Here is a 13,435-nt window from a genome sequence, read left to right as displayed (position 1 = left end):
ATTCCCAAGAAGACTCATGGCTGTACTAGCTCAAAAGGGTGCTTCTACTCAATACTGAGCAAAGGGTCTGAATACTTATGACCATGTGATATTTCAGCTTTTGTTTTTTAATAAATTTGCAAAAATTTCTATATTTTTGCTTTATTTGAGTCAAGATTTGGTGCAGAGTGAACATTAATGAGAAAAAAAAATGAATTTTTTTGAATTTACCAAATGGCTGCAATGAAACAAAAAGTGATAAATGTAAAGGGGTCTGAATACTTTCTGTACCCACTGTATGTATGGAGATAAACATGAAAAAGGAAGCATTATACATATAGAGGGTGGAGTGGTGAAGAAAGTGTTTCCTCTGTGAGCAACCTATTAATCTGTGTGAATATTACCGTTGAGCTGTAAAGTGTTAAAGTCTGGATAAATACTTAAATGGAATCTGTCACCCCTTTTCTGAGATATCATATAATGATATCAGTCAATTGTGTGTCACATAAGGATTCTCTTAGTACTTTTGCTTCCCCCTGACCCCGCACCTTTCATGCATAAATACCTTGTTTATATCGGTTCAGATGTCCGCTGTCCGGTCCGCTGGGAGGGGCTTATTCAACTGCTCCCCCCCTGTCTTGCTCTACGCATTTCTTCTTGTGTAGAGCAAGACAGGGAGGGGGGGAGGCAGTTGAATAAGCCCCGCCCAGCGGACCGGACAGCGGCAGTTTACATACATCTGAACTGATATAAAAAAGGTATTTATGCATGAAAGGTGCGGCGCACCGAGGGAGCAGCGTACAGTGAGTAACTAAGAGACCGTCACCGGCCGGGACAGTTCTCAGCAGATATTGCTGGACTGAGTGCCTTAAACGTACTCTTGTCTTGCTTTTAGACTCTGTATGTACAGTATTTGATTATCATTGCAGCGATGGAGCCTCAACTTCATTAGCTCCCTCATAATCGCTACATTCTGGTCCCCTTATGAGGCTTTGAACGTTTTTTTGGAATGCACCTAAGGTACATATATATATCCTCTTAAAGTGTTTTTATTATTTATACGCCTATTATATATGTTTGATCCTTTTATCTATTTTTATATAGTGGTAGTTTCATTCAGTGTGTTTTCTGCTACTGCGTTTTTTAGAACATATATGTTTGGTGGACATTCTGTTTTTTCATTGTATATATTGATTAATTGAGATCCCCATATCCATTTGCAATTTATTGCTATATTTGGCCTCTTTAACCCTTGCTTTTGTGGGGTTGTGTGGTTTATTCAGCGCAGACATTTTCTACATTATCTGTATTATAATTAAACGACTTAGTGGTCTGTTGTTTTGTCTTGCAGTGGATATCCCCCCCTATAGGATTAGCGCCCCCAATATACCCATATTTATTAATATTATTCTGTGTTCCGCAGCTGCAGGAGAGCATGGCGAAAGTAATGCCTATCATAAAGGAGAATCTTCTCCAGGCACAGGAGGCACAAGCAAGGGTCTATAACCAATCAGAAGGCTGAGGCAGTTCCCGCCCGGGAACCCCATGCTAGTGCTTATCTCTTCAAAACATGTAAAGATCTTTACTGTAACGAACTTAAAGATTAATTTCTTACATTCGCATCTAAGCTTCTTCCCACCAAACTGCGGAGCAGTGAGCAACGAGAACGGTGAGAGATTTCTCCAAGATATTGCGGCTATGGAGAAAAGATATCAAGGAAAATGGAATCCATCAATGCTTGCAGGTTACTGTTGGACAATTGTAAGGGTTTGTGCACACGTTGCAGATTTGTGTGTGGATTTTTCCGTGCAGAATCTGCAGAATCCACAGGTCAAAATGCCTGCGTTTTACTTGCGGATTTACTGTGGTTTTCCTGCGGATTTCTAGTGGATTTAGTGCGGATTTCGTCTGCGTTTTTACACCTGCGGATTCCTATAATGGAATTGCTGTAAAAACGCTGTGGAATCCGCACAAAGAATTGACATGCTGCAGAAAATAAACCGCTGCAACTGTTTTTTATTCACAATAGAGTTTAGACAAGTTTAAGTTATTTGAATTGTTGCTAAAATTCCTCTAAATAAATGTTAAAAATTGGCATAACGAAATACTCTGCATCTTTATATTTGCAAAAATAATAATGTTTCAAAGTACTGAAACTTTTATGCTTTTATTATATGTAGAGGTAAAAGGAAAACTCTTTCATATCAAAGAAACAAGAGACAATTAAACATTTTCATTGTTAGATTTGAAGTCAGGAGGTCTAAATCATTAAGAAATGGCTCATTTCATAACTGAACCTGACAACTTTTGAAAATATGTAAAACAGTGTTCTATGATCTGAAAGGTCCAGGTCCTTGACCTAGTCAGGTAGAAGGTTCTTCTGCTGCTCCCTCAGGATGTGCAGGTCCCGCAACCTTCCTCTTCTATTCTGCACCAATCAGTTCATGTAGATAAGTGTGGGGCTGGAGGAGAGAAGTTCTCTCGGTGATCAGGATGGACATTGTCTTATTGTTCTCCTGTGTCACAGGAAGCCAGCTCCAGTCTATTAGACACTTATTAGCAAGATTTTTTTCCTGATAAAGGTGTGTCTTTCAAAGTAAAACATTTCTCACATTAGGAATATACATTAAAGAAGGCTTCTCCCCTGTGTGATTTCTCTGATGTCTATCAAAATATGCTTCCTGGTTAAAACATTTTGAACAAGGAAAAGACTTCTTCCCTGTATGAATTTGCTGGTCTTATCAAAATGTAATTTCTGGTTAAAACTTTCCCAGATTATGAACAGGAAAAAGGCTTTTACCTTGTGTGAGTACTCTGATGATGAAAAAGAGATGATTTCTTCACATAACATTTTCCACCTTCTGAACATGAAAATGGCTTCACCCCTATGTGAGTCCTCTGATGTGTAACAAGTGTTGATTTCTCTGTAAAACATTTCCCACATTTTAAACAGGAAAAAGCTTCTCCCCTGTGTGGGTTCTTTGATGTATAACAACATCTGATCTCTAGTTAAAACATTTTCCACATTCTGAACATGAAAGGCTTCTCCCCTGTGTGAGTTCTCTGGTGCATAACAACATTGGGGATTTATATACCCTATGGATGAGAGGAATTTGGAACATTCTTTGTGACTCCGACAAGTAAAGTTTAGGTGTCACATACAGCATTTTCGCCCATTGCTCCTCAAAGGACCCACATCATCCTCCCATTTTGTCTTAACTATCAAATGCAGGTCCAGTAAAGGCCCCGTCACACTAAGCGATCTCGCTAGCGAGATCGCTGATTTTGTGACACATCAGCGATCTCGCCAGTGAGATCACTGTGTGTGACGGGGATCAGCGACCGGTCCCCCTGCCGGTTATCGCTGATCGTGCTCGAGCGGCCTGGGCAGTTTTTCGATCGCTGGTCTCCCGCTGCCCAACGCGCATCGCTGCAAGTGGCAGCGAGAGACCAGCGATCAGCGACGCTGGATGCTAATGTAAACATCGGGTATTCAGGAGCCGCGCGACTCCTAGATACCCGATGTTTACCTTGGAAACCATCGTGTACGCCGGGTTCCAAGGTAAACAGCGGATATCCAGGAGTCGCGCAGCTCCTGGATACCCGCCGTTTACATTAGAAACCAGCGTCCAGCGTCGCTCGTCCTGATCGCTGGGGCTGTCTATGTGACAGCTCACCAGCGATCAGCCTAACGATGTCCCAACGATCCCATCATGTCGGATCGTTGGTGGGATCGCTGGACATCGTTTAGTGTGACAGGGCCTTAACTGCCTATAAATAAGGGATATTACACCTTTTGTGTCCACCACTTTAGGAATGGTATCTATTGTGAGATCTATAAATCAGTAAGGCGTTTGTTCTAGATAGTGTACTATACACATGACGTATTTGCAGATACTGATCAACGACCCTATTTGGAAGGTTAAAAATCGGCCTTTATTTGTTCAAAGCTCTTGAATAATCCATCCCTCAAGATTTGTGATACCAAACATATACGCTTATCCTCCACTCACTACTCTTTTTTTGTTTTTTGTAGCTCTGGTAAGTTATAGTTGTGCCATATTATATGGAAAAAAGGGGGAAGGAAAAAAAGGATAGTAAGATTAAGAGCAAGGAGGAAGTATAGAAGGTAGATAGTAACGTCTACCTCTCTACCTCCAAGGCATATAGATTATGGATATATTGAACACAAAGAAACTGCGAAACAAGCAGACCCCAACTCAAATCCATAACTGGTGTTTTTTTTTTTTACAGGTGTAAGTCTTACTTTCGGTCCTAGGGATCCTACTAAGGGGAACCATGGAATACATAGCAAGTAAATTAATACAGCCAGATATTACAGTAATATAATGTGAGCTCAACTTATATGCAGTTCTAAGATCTTATATGAACTGAGACATCCTTTATAGTGGGAGAGAGGAACATAAAACTCTATTAAGCTATATGTAATTATATTCTTAAAGAATCAACCAAACATCTGCAAAGTGTCTCTCTCATCAGTGGAGACAAGTTTCATTTCAGAAGCACATATGATTGGTAGGTTCCTTTCCCATCTGGAAAGTTCCTGATCCATTGAAAGCCTTCTGCAACATGCTGGAACTCTCTGTGGCAATGGTGGAGCAGGTGTCCAGTCAGATATATGGATTCTGGGAATGTCCAGGGCATCACAGAATGGTCTCATGCTGCTTGGATTTTTGAAAATACATGTGGCGCCCCTGAGGGTTCAGTCGCCACAGAGGTATTGCACCTCAACCAGAGGTGTAGTATCCCAACTTTCAGGTAAGATGGAGACACTTGACCTGGCTACAAAAAAAACACTGCATCTACCACACACCACAGCAGCATATGCTTCACCATCCCTGCTGGCTAGGAAAGGGTGTTAGAAGGTGGGTGAAGCTGGAAGGTTGGAGCGGGAGAATAGAAGGGAAGTTAGGATCAGTCTTCCCGTAGAGGAAGAAGGGAAAAGACGTGCATAGGCAACCTTCCCGTAAGTGAAGGTGGGAAGAGATAGAATTGTACAGCAGACCCCTGCTCTGAGGGCCTGCTGGTACGGACTGAAAGAAGCTCCCTGAAGGGGAAAGGGATTTCCAGAGGCACGGGTGGAGAGTGCTCCCCGTGGGGCTCGTTCCACACTGACGGACGTCAGATTGGGGAAATCCAGGTCGCAGAAGGGTCTCGACCCCTAGCCTAGTGGAGTGGACAACAGGACTCAGTTAGCAAGCCAACAGCTGTGGCAACTTTAGGGGCCACAGCCAATTACCACAGTTATCTTCTCCGGAAAGGCAGCCAGAAAGGATCAAGGAAACGTTTTGGGTCACGTTATCCGGCAGGGTTCGCGGCAGCTGGCCTGGGACACTGACTGTGAGGTGCTGGAAAGGAAGGAAAGTGGAAAGCAGCACTGTGAGATGGCCAGGGAAGGCACATACTGACAGGAAATTCTGGAAAGGTGTTCTCTATCTTTCTGGAGGCTGGCTGGATCCCTCACCTGGAGGACGTGGCACCAAGCGGGAATCTGTACTGCAGACAGAACTGTGAGTAAAGCTTCGGAACTGCACCCAGCTGTGTCTTCTGCATTCTTCCTGTGTCACATTCTCAGCACTGCTACATCTCTTGCCTAACACTATATCATCACCGTCGTCCTCAATTTCTTCTACAACTGCAAATTTCTTCTACAGCTGCACTGGGACTAAGCTCTGCCTGTGGAGAGCTATTCCAACTCTGCTGCATCACACCATCAGTCCCAGAGGATCTGCACTGCAGCGCTGGTCCCTTCTGATCAGATACCACAGGTGGCGTCACGAACACTGTATACAAAAACTCTTTATTTTCAATCCCCTGTAAATATACCCCTTTTATTGGATGCCCAGGGCCATGGACCGGGTCACCGCCGCAGTGACACTGTCCCTTTAAAAAGCAGCCCGATACAGAGTACCCCACGGCCCTGGCGGGCGCTCCAACTTGGTGTCACGAACAGGATTTCGATGCTCGGTGTCACCGGGTCCTGTGTGCCAGAAATTTGACTGTACTGAGAAATAACAAACCACAATGGGCAAACCACAACACATTTATTGGACTATGATTTTGACTGCAAAGATGGCTGCTATGGCGGTCCCACGAGGTGTGCGGTGAGGCATGCCATCGTGGGCGGTACCCTAGAAAGAGCGTGAAGCAGCATGAACCTCTCCTGCCTGTACTTCTATGCAACTGCATCATGGCCGACAGCCAGAGGGGTCTGGATCTTGGCCGGGTATGGCAGCAAAGGAAAAAGACACCGCCACCAGGGGGTGGAGAGAGGCCCCACGGCGGGAAAGAGAGCATAGGAGAAGCCAGTACACCAGGGGGCCATGATGGAGAGCAGAAGGAGGCCTGTGAAGTGCGGTGGAGAAATGCAACCTTCTCCCGACTCTGTGGAATGAGGCTCCGGCCCCTCGGAGTATGTCAACCTGGAGCAGGAAATTGAGGAGCTGAACAGAAGTCTGCGTCAGTGGCAGGCTCTGCTTGCGCAGAAAAGACAGGCTACCCAGGAGGAAACTGCCAGAACACTGGTACCAATGCCACCGGTACCCACTGCCAGTCCCAAGGTACCACCACCAATGATACCTACCGCCAGTTCCCAGGTACCATCTTCGCCAGTACCTGCCGCACCAGTCTCTCCGTCACCGGAGCCTGTAAAAGATGACTGCGGGCCAGGAGGAATAGGTACGGTCAGCGCCCCTGGGACAAGGGATGCCCTGCTAGGCCCCATCGGGTTACCACCGACCACAAATTCCGGCCAGGTCGTCATGGACATCGCCGGGGACCGGAAAGCTGCGCCCAGGGGAGGGATCCTGGAACCTGTCCCCATACCGCAGTCAACTCCCGCAGCATGCAGCAGGCTGAAGATCCCCAGGTGGGAGGAAGAGGGAGCTGATGTCATGGGGTTCCCCATCACCACAGAAGAGTTCTGCCATAGGCAGATACTTGAATTTGAGCAGAAAGAGAGGAAGCGACAAATGCAGAAACTGGCCTTGGCGGAGCGTGATCTAAGGGGCAAGATCCAGGCCCAGGGTGAGCATTTGGAGAACTGTAATCCCATGGGTTGGGGCAGAGTCCTCTGCTTCGACCTCGACAGAGGATTCGGGTTCATCCAGGACTCCAGAAAAGCTCCCAACCTGTTTGTGAACAGGCGGGATGTCGAAGCTCATCTCATCCAGGGACATCCGTAGCGCGATCTGTTCCCTGACGAGTACGTCTCCTTTACCCGCCATCTTGGAGACAGGAGATGGTACATGCTTCATGTCCGCAGGATTCCCGCCGAGCTGATAGCTCCACAGGACCACCAGGGGGCAACAACTGAGGCTCCGTCAGTGTAATCCTAGCCATGGCAATACCACCAGTGACACGTACAGCAGCAGTGACACCAGCTGCAGTAAGGCAGATTGTTCCTCAAGCTGCAATTGTACCTCAATCAGCAGCCATTCCATCATCATTGCCAACAATAGGACAGCAGGAGACTTTACCGGATGAAGCTCCGCAAGCAGTATATACCAAGGCTTCTACAGCAATCATAATCCATCCAAGACGCAGTAGTCCTGAAGTTCTTCCCTGGAAGCAAGGGAACCAAACAGCTTCAATGTAACCAGGAGGTTGTATCATTCAGCCCCATTAAAATGAACAGAGACTAGGGCAAGTCCGTTGTAAATAGTTAGGCCCAGGGGGGCTTTGGCAACATGTTATAGCTGATCATGTTTTATAGTCATAAGGAGAAAAAGAAGTAGAGACAATGGGATCATGAACAGTGAGTGATCAAAACTTTCTTTTTATATAGTTTAGCACCTATTCAGGTGCTCCTTCTTGGTTTTACACGTGCCTTTTAAAATACAGAGACTTCATCATTGCACAACAACTACAGACCTAAAGAAAAACCTGTTAGGTGTGGCCGAAGATGAGGTCAAAAGGGGAAACCAGTTATATCTTGCCGCCCACCCAAAACCAACGTTGGAAGTTTTGAGCGGGTCCTCCATACAGCACAAGGACACTAGAAGATACCCCGGCTGGGATAGAATCTGCCACTTACCTCAAATAATGACAGCTTTTTCATTGTAACTAATAAAAGTGTTATTATGATTGTAAATATTATACTATGTATAGGAAACAGTATATTGATAGTGTATAGGATTATTGTGAAAATCTAGTATAGCATTGGTAGAGTATCAGAACTAATAGGTATCCGTAGATTATTAAGTAGGGAACCGGCTTTTTGTAAAATATGGTGAATGTCTAATAGTAAATGAGAGAAGTATTGTTTCTGGGACAAGGTGTCCAGAGCAGGTGACGAACCAATTAGCAACTGTTGTCACCCAAACAGTTTAGGGACATGTGTTAGTATTGTATAGATAGATGCAAGACATAAGGAATAATGAAAGTATTTCAGCAGGGATAGTGTGCCCTGACTTGGTAACGAACTTCACAGTTGGTAATGGTTGCTGCCAGTAGTACTTTAGAATATAGAAGATAGGAATGGATAACTATCTAGGATGTAAGATATAGATAATGTAAGGTAATGTTATCATGTAACGTTGAAGTGAGAGAGTGTCTCTCATAAAGAGAAGTTGAGTTTGAATATGTTTTACCTGATAACACGTGTTTAAATTGTTTGTATGTTCCCCTGTAACATCATGTACTCTGTTTCAGCCCGTGGACGTGCTGCGCTTAATGGGGGGTAATGTGGCGCCCCTGAGGGTCCAGTCGCCACAGAGGTACTGCACCTCAACCAGAGGTGTAGTATCCCACCTTTCAGGTAAGATGGAGACACCAGACCTGGCTCTTACACAACACTGCATCCACCACAGCAGCAGGTGATGTGCTTCACCATCCCTGCTGGCTAGGAAAGGGTGTTAGAAGGTGGGTGGAGCTGGAAGGTTGGAGTGGGAGAATAGAAGGGAAGTTAGGATCAGTCTTCCCTTAGGGGAAGAAGGGGAAAGACGTGCATAGGCAACCTTCCCGTAGGGGAAGGTGGGAAGACATAGAATTGTACAGCAGACCCCTGCTCTGAGGGCCTGCTGGTACGGACTGAAGGACTGAAAGAAGCTCCCTGAAGGGGAAAGGGATTTCCCAGAGGCACGGGTGGAGAGTGCTCATTCAGAAAGGATCTGTGAGCAATTGTATGCGTTTTACATTGAAATTAATAAGACCCAACTCTCTTGTTTTCCTCATAATGGGCTCATTTACTTTGAAAAAATGCGCGACAAATAATGTCTATTGGACTCTCAGAATTTGAGCCATGATTGTCTACTGTATGGTGCATCCTATCGATCTCCAGCAGTCCTTATCAATAGGATCACCAAGGATAGTATTGAATAAAGTAAGCAGTGTCTGCATAATCACTTGGGTATTGATGCTTTCAGGTATACCTCTTATCCAGATATTATTGTGATTTTCTTGGTCATCAACCATATTATGCAGACTGTTTATTTGCTGGCTGTGAAGATCCAGTGTTCGTTTATGAGCATGTTGATGGTCCAAAACTTGTAAACATCATCCTGTAATCTCTGTACCTTGACAGTAAGCTGTGACAGGCTATAAGTGAGGGAACATATTTTCAGTTTTGTATGTGGTCTCCAGCCTTTGTATATATTGCTCCATGTCTTGTTTAGTAGGCATAGATGCAATATGATATACAAATCAATTATGATGTTCCACATATCAGAATCCCCTGTGGTTTGGGAGGGGGGAGGTAAATTCCCCTGTGAAGCAAACATTGCTCAGTATGTGGGCATCGGTGAGAACACAAGAAGATTTGTGGAGCTGTTTTCTTGTGAGACCGACATTAAGAAAGGAGAAATTGCAAGACTTTCATAATGTAAGACAGCTCAAGCCTGTGAGTTAAGTGCTTTTTCCAAGCTGAGGCAGAAATGGCACCAGAGTGGGAAGATGTGCCCTTTGATAAGAAATGCGGGAATGTGAATCGCGACACCAATTAATCAGCATAGGCATGGAAGGAGAGTATGATTGTTTATATTTTAAAGAGACCGAACACGAGAAATGATAAGATACACTTTTCGGTTAAAACAACATTCTGAAGATGAAAAAGGCTTCTCCCCTGTGTGACTACTCTGAAGTTTATTAAGAGTTAAATTTCCAAATAAAACTTTTCCTGCATTAGGAAAATGAAAAAAGCTTCTCCCCCGTGTGACTGCTCTGATGGCTAAAAAGAGATGATTTCCTCTCAAAACATTTTCCACATTCTGAACATGAAAAAGGTTTCTTCCATGTGTGAGTTCTCTGATGATGTGTGATAAGATTTGATTTAAGTGTAAAACATTTCCCACATTCTGAACAGGAAAAAGGCTTCTCCCCTGTGTGAATTCTCTGATGTGTGATAAGATGTGGTTTATGGTTAAAACATTTCCCACATTCTGAACAGGAAAAAGGCTTTTCCCCTGTGTGAGTTCTCTGATGTGTGATAAGATTTGATTTCCGTGTAAAATATTTCCCACATTCTGAACATGAAAAAGGCTTCTCCCCTGTGTGAGCACTCTGATGTGCGATAAGACTTGATTTAACTGTAAAACATTTTCCACATTCTGAACATGAAAAAGGCTTCTCCCCTGTGTGAGTTCTCTGATGTTTGTTAAGACTTGATTTAACTGTAAAACATTTCCCACATTGTGAACAGGAAAAAGGCTTCTCCCCTGTGTGAGTTCCCTGATGTGTGATAAGATGTGATTTATTGTTAAAACATTTCCCACATTCTGAACATGAAAAAGGTTTCTTCCCTGTGTGAGTTCTCTGATGTGTGATAAGATTTGATTTCTGGATAAAATATTTCCCACATTCTGAACATGAAAAAGGCTTCTCCCCTGTGTGAGTCCTCTGATGTTTGTTAAGACTTGATTTAACTGTAAAACATTTCCCACATTGTGAACAGGAAAAAGGCTTCTCCCCTGTGTGAGTTCTCTGATGTGTGATAAGATTTGATTTATGGTTAAAACATTTCCCACATTCTGAACATGAAAAAGGTTTCTCCTCTGTGTGAGTCCTCTGATGTGTGATAAGATTTGATTTATCTGTAAAATATTTCCCACATTCTGAACATGAAAAAGGCTTCTCCTCTGTGTGAGTCCTCTGATGTTTGATAAGACTTGATTTATCTGTAAAACATTTCCCACATTCTGAACATGAAAAAGGCTTCTCCCCTGTGTGAGTTATCTGGTGTGTAACTAGATGTGATTTCTGGTTAAAACATTTCCCACACTTGGAACAAGAAAATCTATTCTCCTCTGTGTGAATTTTTTGATATTTAAGAAAAGACTTTTCGAGGGGAAAACTATTTACATATTCAGAACGTGAGAATGGTTTCTTTGCTTTATAAGTTTGTTTTTTAATGCTTATTTTGTGACTTTGAGTTTCCTCAGGGGTCAGTAATGAATCAGAAGACAGGACCTGTTTCAAAGGATCAGAAGGTCGATCTTTGCTTTGAAGGAATGATGGTATATCTGGAGTAATGGCATTCACTTCAGTTGTATCCTGTGTAATCTCAAGATCATCTGATTTAAAAATTGAAGATGTCAGCTGTCCCCCTGATCTCCTGGTACAATCATCTGCCAAGAATAAAACCAATTATTATTTTTGAATAAAATCATTGAAATTTATAAAAGGTGTAATATTTTTATGCAGTTTCTCACGACCCTGTTTGAATTTAGTCATTTTTAAACTGAAAGGTCAGGAAAAAGGGAAACTCTGTTGTTATTGTACAGAAATTCACACTTGGCCTCACTGCACATTTAATGTTAGTGATCATAAAAGAGAAGTTTGGCCAGAAAGACTGGACCTGGTCTTGTAGGGACCATATGAGCACATTCAGTAGCACAGAAGGGAGAGAAGCTACATTCATCCAATAAAATATCAGGAATCTAGGAAGCCAACAGCATCATTACCTTCCACTTTCTCTTACAGACGCATCATAATATTTTTCTTCAAGTAATTTTCTAACTTGTCAGCACATTCTATGTACACTTTCATTTGGCTTTTTAGTTTTCAGATCTGGGCAGGTAATGATCAGCGTCTTCTAATCCCAGGGGGTAAGTGGTTCCTCCAAGTTGTATCTTCTATAGAAAAGGGCTTTCAACCAACCAACCAACCAACCAACGTCATCTGAACTGTTTTGGGTGGTGGAAAACGTTGTCTAGCAGCAAAATGGTGATCACACGATTGTATAATATATATGGGGAAAGACAACCAAGCCGTCAGGAAAATCAATCAATAATATCATAAAACCTGAGGCTTTAGAAAATGATTTTTGAATATGCAAATTTTATTTTTCAGTCACACAGAGCCCAACGTTTCGGCCAAGCAGGCCTTTATCAAGGGTATTTATATTTAAAAAATATAATAATGTAAAATTAGGAATCATGTCTAAGAATGACACAAAATGAAATAAGTACAGTATCACTGACTGACGTATTAGTGCGAGTGAAAAAAGTTTATAATAAAAGAAGACATATGGTCAATATTGGTCAATATACGCAATACATTGACAAAATTTACAGAAATAACTAAAAAGATTTTTTTCCTCTCAGGAGTAAGGACTCCATCATCAGAATAAATCCTCACAATAAATCAATAAGTACAATCTGTAAAAAAAAAGGGAAAAAAGAGGGGAGAGAACAGTTACTCAAATACCATAAATAAAATACAGCCTAACGCAGCTTAAAGGTACCATAGAGGAACTGTGCAACAAGTAAAAGGATATAAGTACCTGTGTGGCTATATATTGAAGTTTCAAAAGCTCTAAGAAAGAAGAGGAGAACAAAAGGGTAAATATATTATCACCGTTATCTGTTGTACTTGAAAAGATCCTTTCTCCTCTCTTACATTTGATCCCCTCATGGCTTAGAGATACATCACATTTTTTGTCTTGCATTAGGGATTTGAATTTAACTTCGGTTAATTGTTACTTGGTGACATTATAGGTCACTAGTTTATATACTAGTATTAGCCATACAAGGGGTATTCAAGCCGTAAAAATTTTTTTAGAAAATAAAACGGATTTTTCTAGCGATATTCAATCTTTTTGTATTTCTATGTTGACTCTCATTCTAACAAAGAATTTTTCTTTATTTGAGGATCAGTTTTTTATTCAATTAACTGGCACTGCAATGGATTCAAATGTGGTGCCCCTATATGCCAATATTTTTATGGCAGAATTTGAATTAGAGTTTGTCTACCCACATGTTCTGATAATCTTAATCGTGTTGGTCGTTTTGCTGAAATGAAATCCAAATTCGAATCCCGAGGATATCTCGATTCCCTGTTGTCTTTTTCTCCTCCATCTATATCTAGTCCTGCAAGTAAAATTAATAGGGTGGCCTTCGTTAACACATACCATCCCTTTATGTATCTCATCCATAAGGTTATTCGTCGACACTGGTCACTCCTCTCTAATTCTTATCCTCAGATACCCCAATTTCAAGCT

At 42.5% G+C, this 13,435-nt stretch overlaps 2 protein-coding genes across 2 annotated transcripts in view; both read right to left on the bottom strand.

Annotated features, from left to right (window-relative positions):
- The window catches only part of LOC141047066 (uncharacterized), a 215,849-nt gene that overhangs the window by 159,725 nt on the left and 42,689 nt on the right, over positions 1–13,435 (bottom strand). The gene's annotated exons all lie outside the window — the stretch shown is intronic.
- The window catches only part of LOC141047078 (uncharacterized), a 38,081-nt gene continuing 34,605 nt past the window's right edge, over positions 9,960–13,435 (bottom strand). The window contains exon 7 of the mRNA XM_073542022.1: positions 9,960–11,561. Within this exon, the coding sequence (XP_073398123.1) occupies positions 10,120–11,561 (1,442 nt within the window). The 3' untranslated portion in view covers positions 9,960–10,119. The remainder of the gene's footprint in view (positions 11,562–13,435) is intronic.

Source organism: Dendrobates tinctorius, unplaced genomic scaffold (assembly GCF_039654945.1).
Source record: "Dendrobates tinctorius isolate UK_male_01 unplaced genomic scaffold, ASM3965494v1 ptg000126l, whole genome shotgun sequence".
Lineage (NCBI taxonomy): Eukaryota > Metazoa > Chordata > Amphibia > Anura > Dendrobatidae > Dendrobates > Dendrobates tinctorius.
This window is presented reverse-complemented; position numbering and strand designations above follow the sequence as displayed.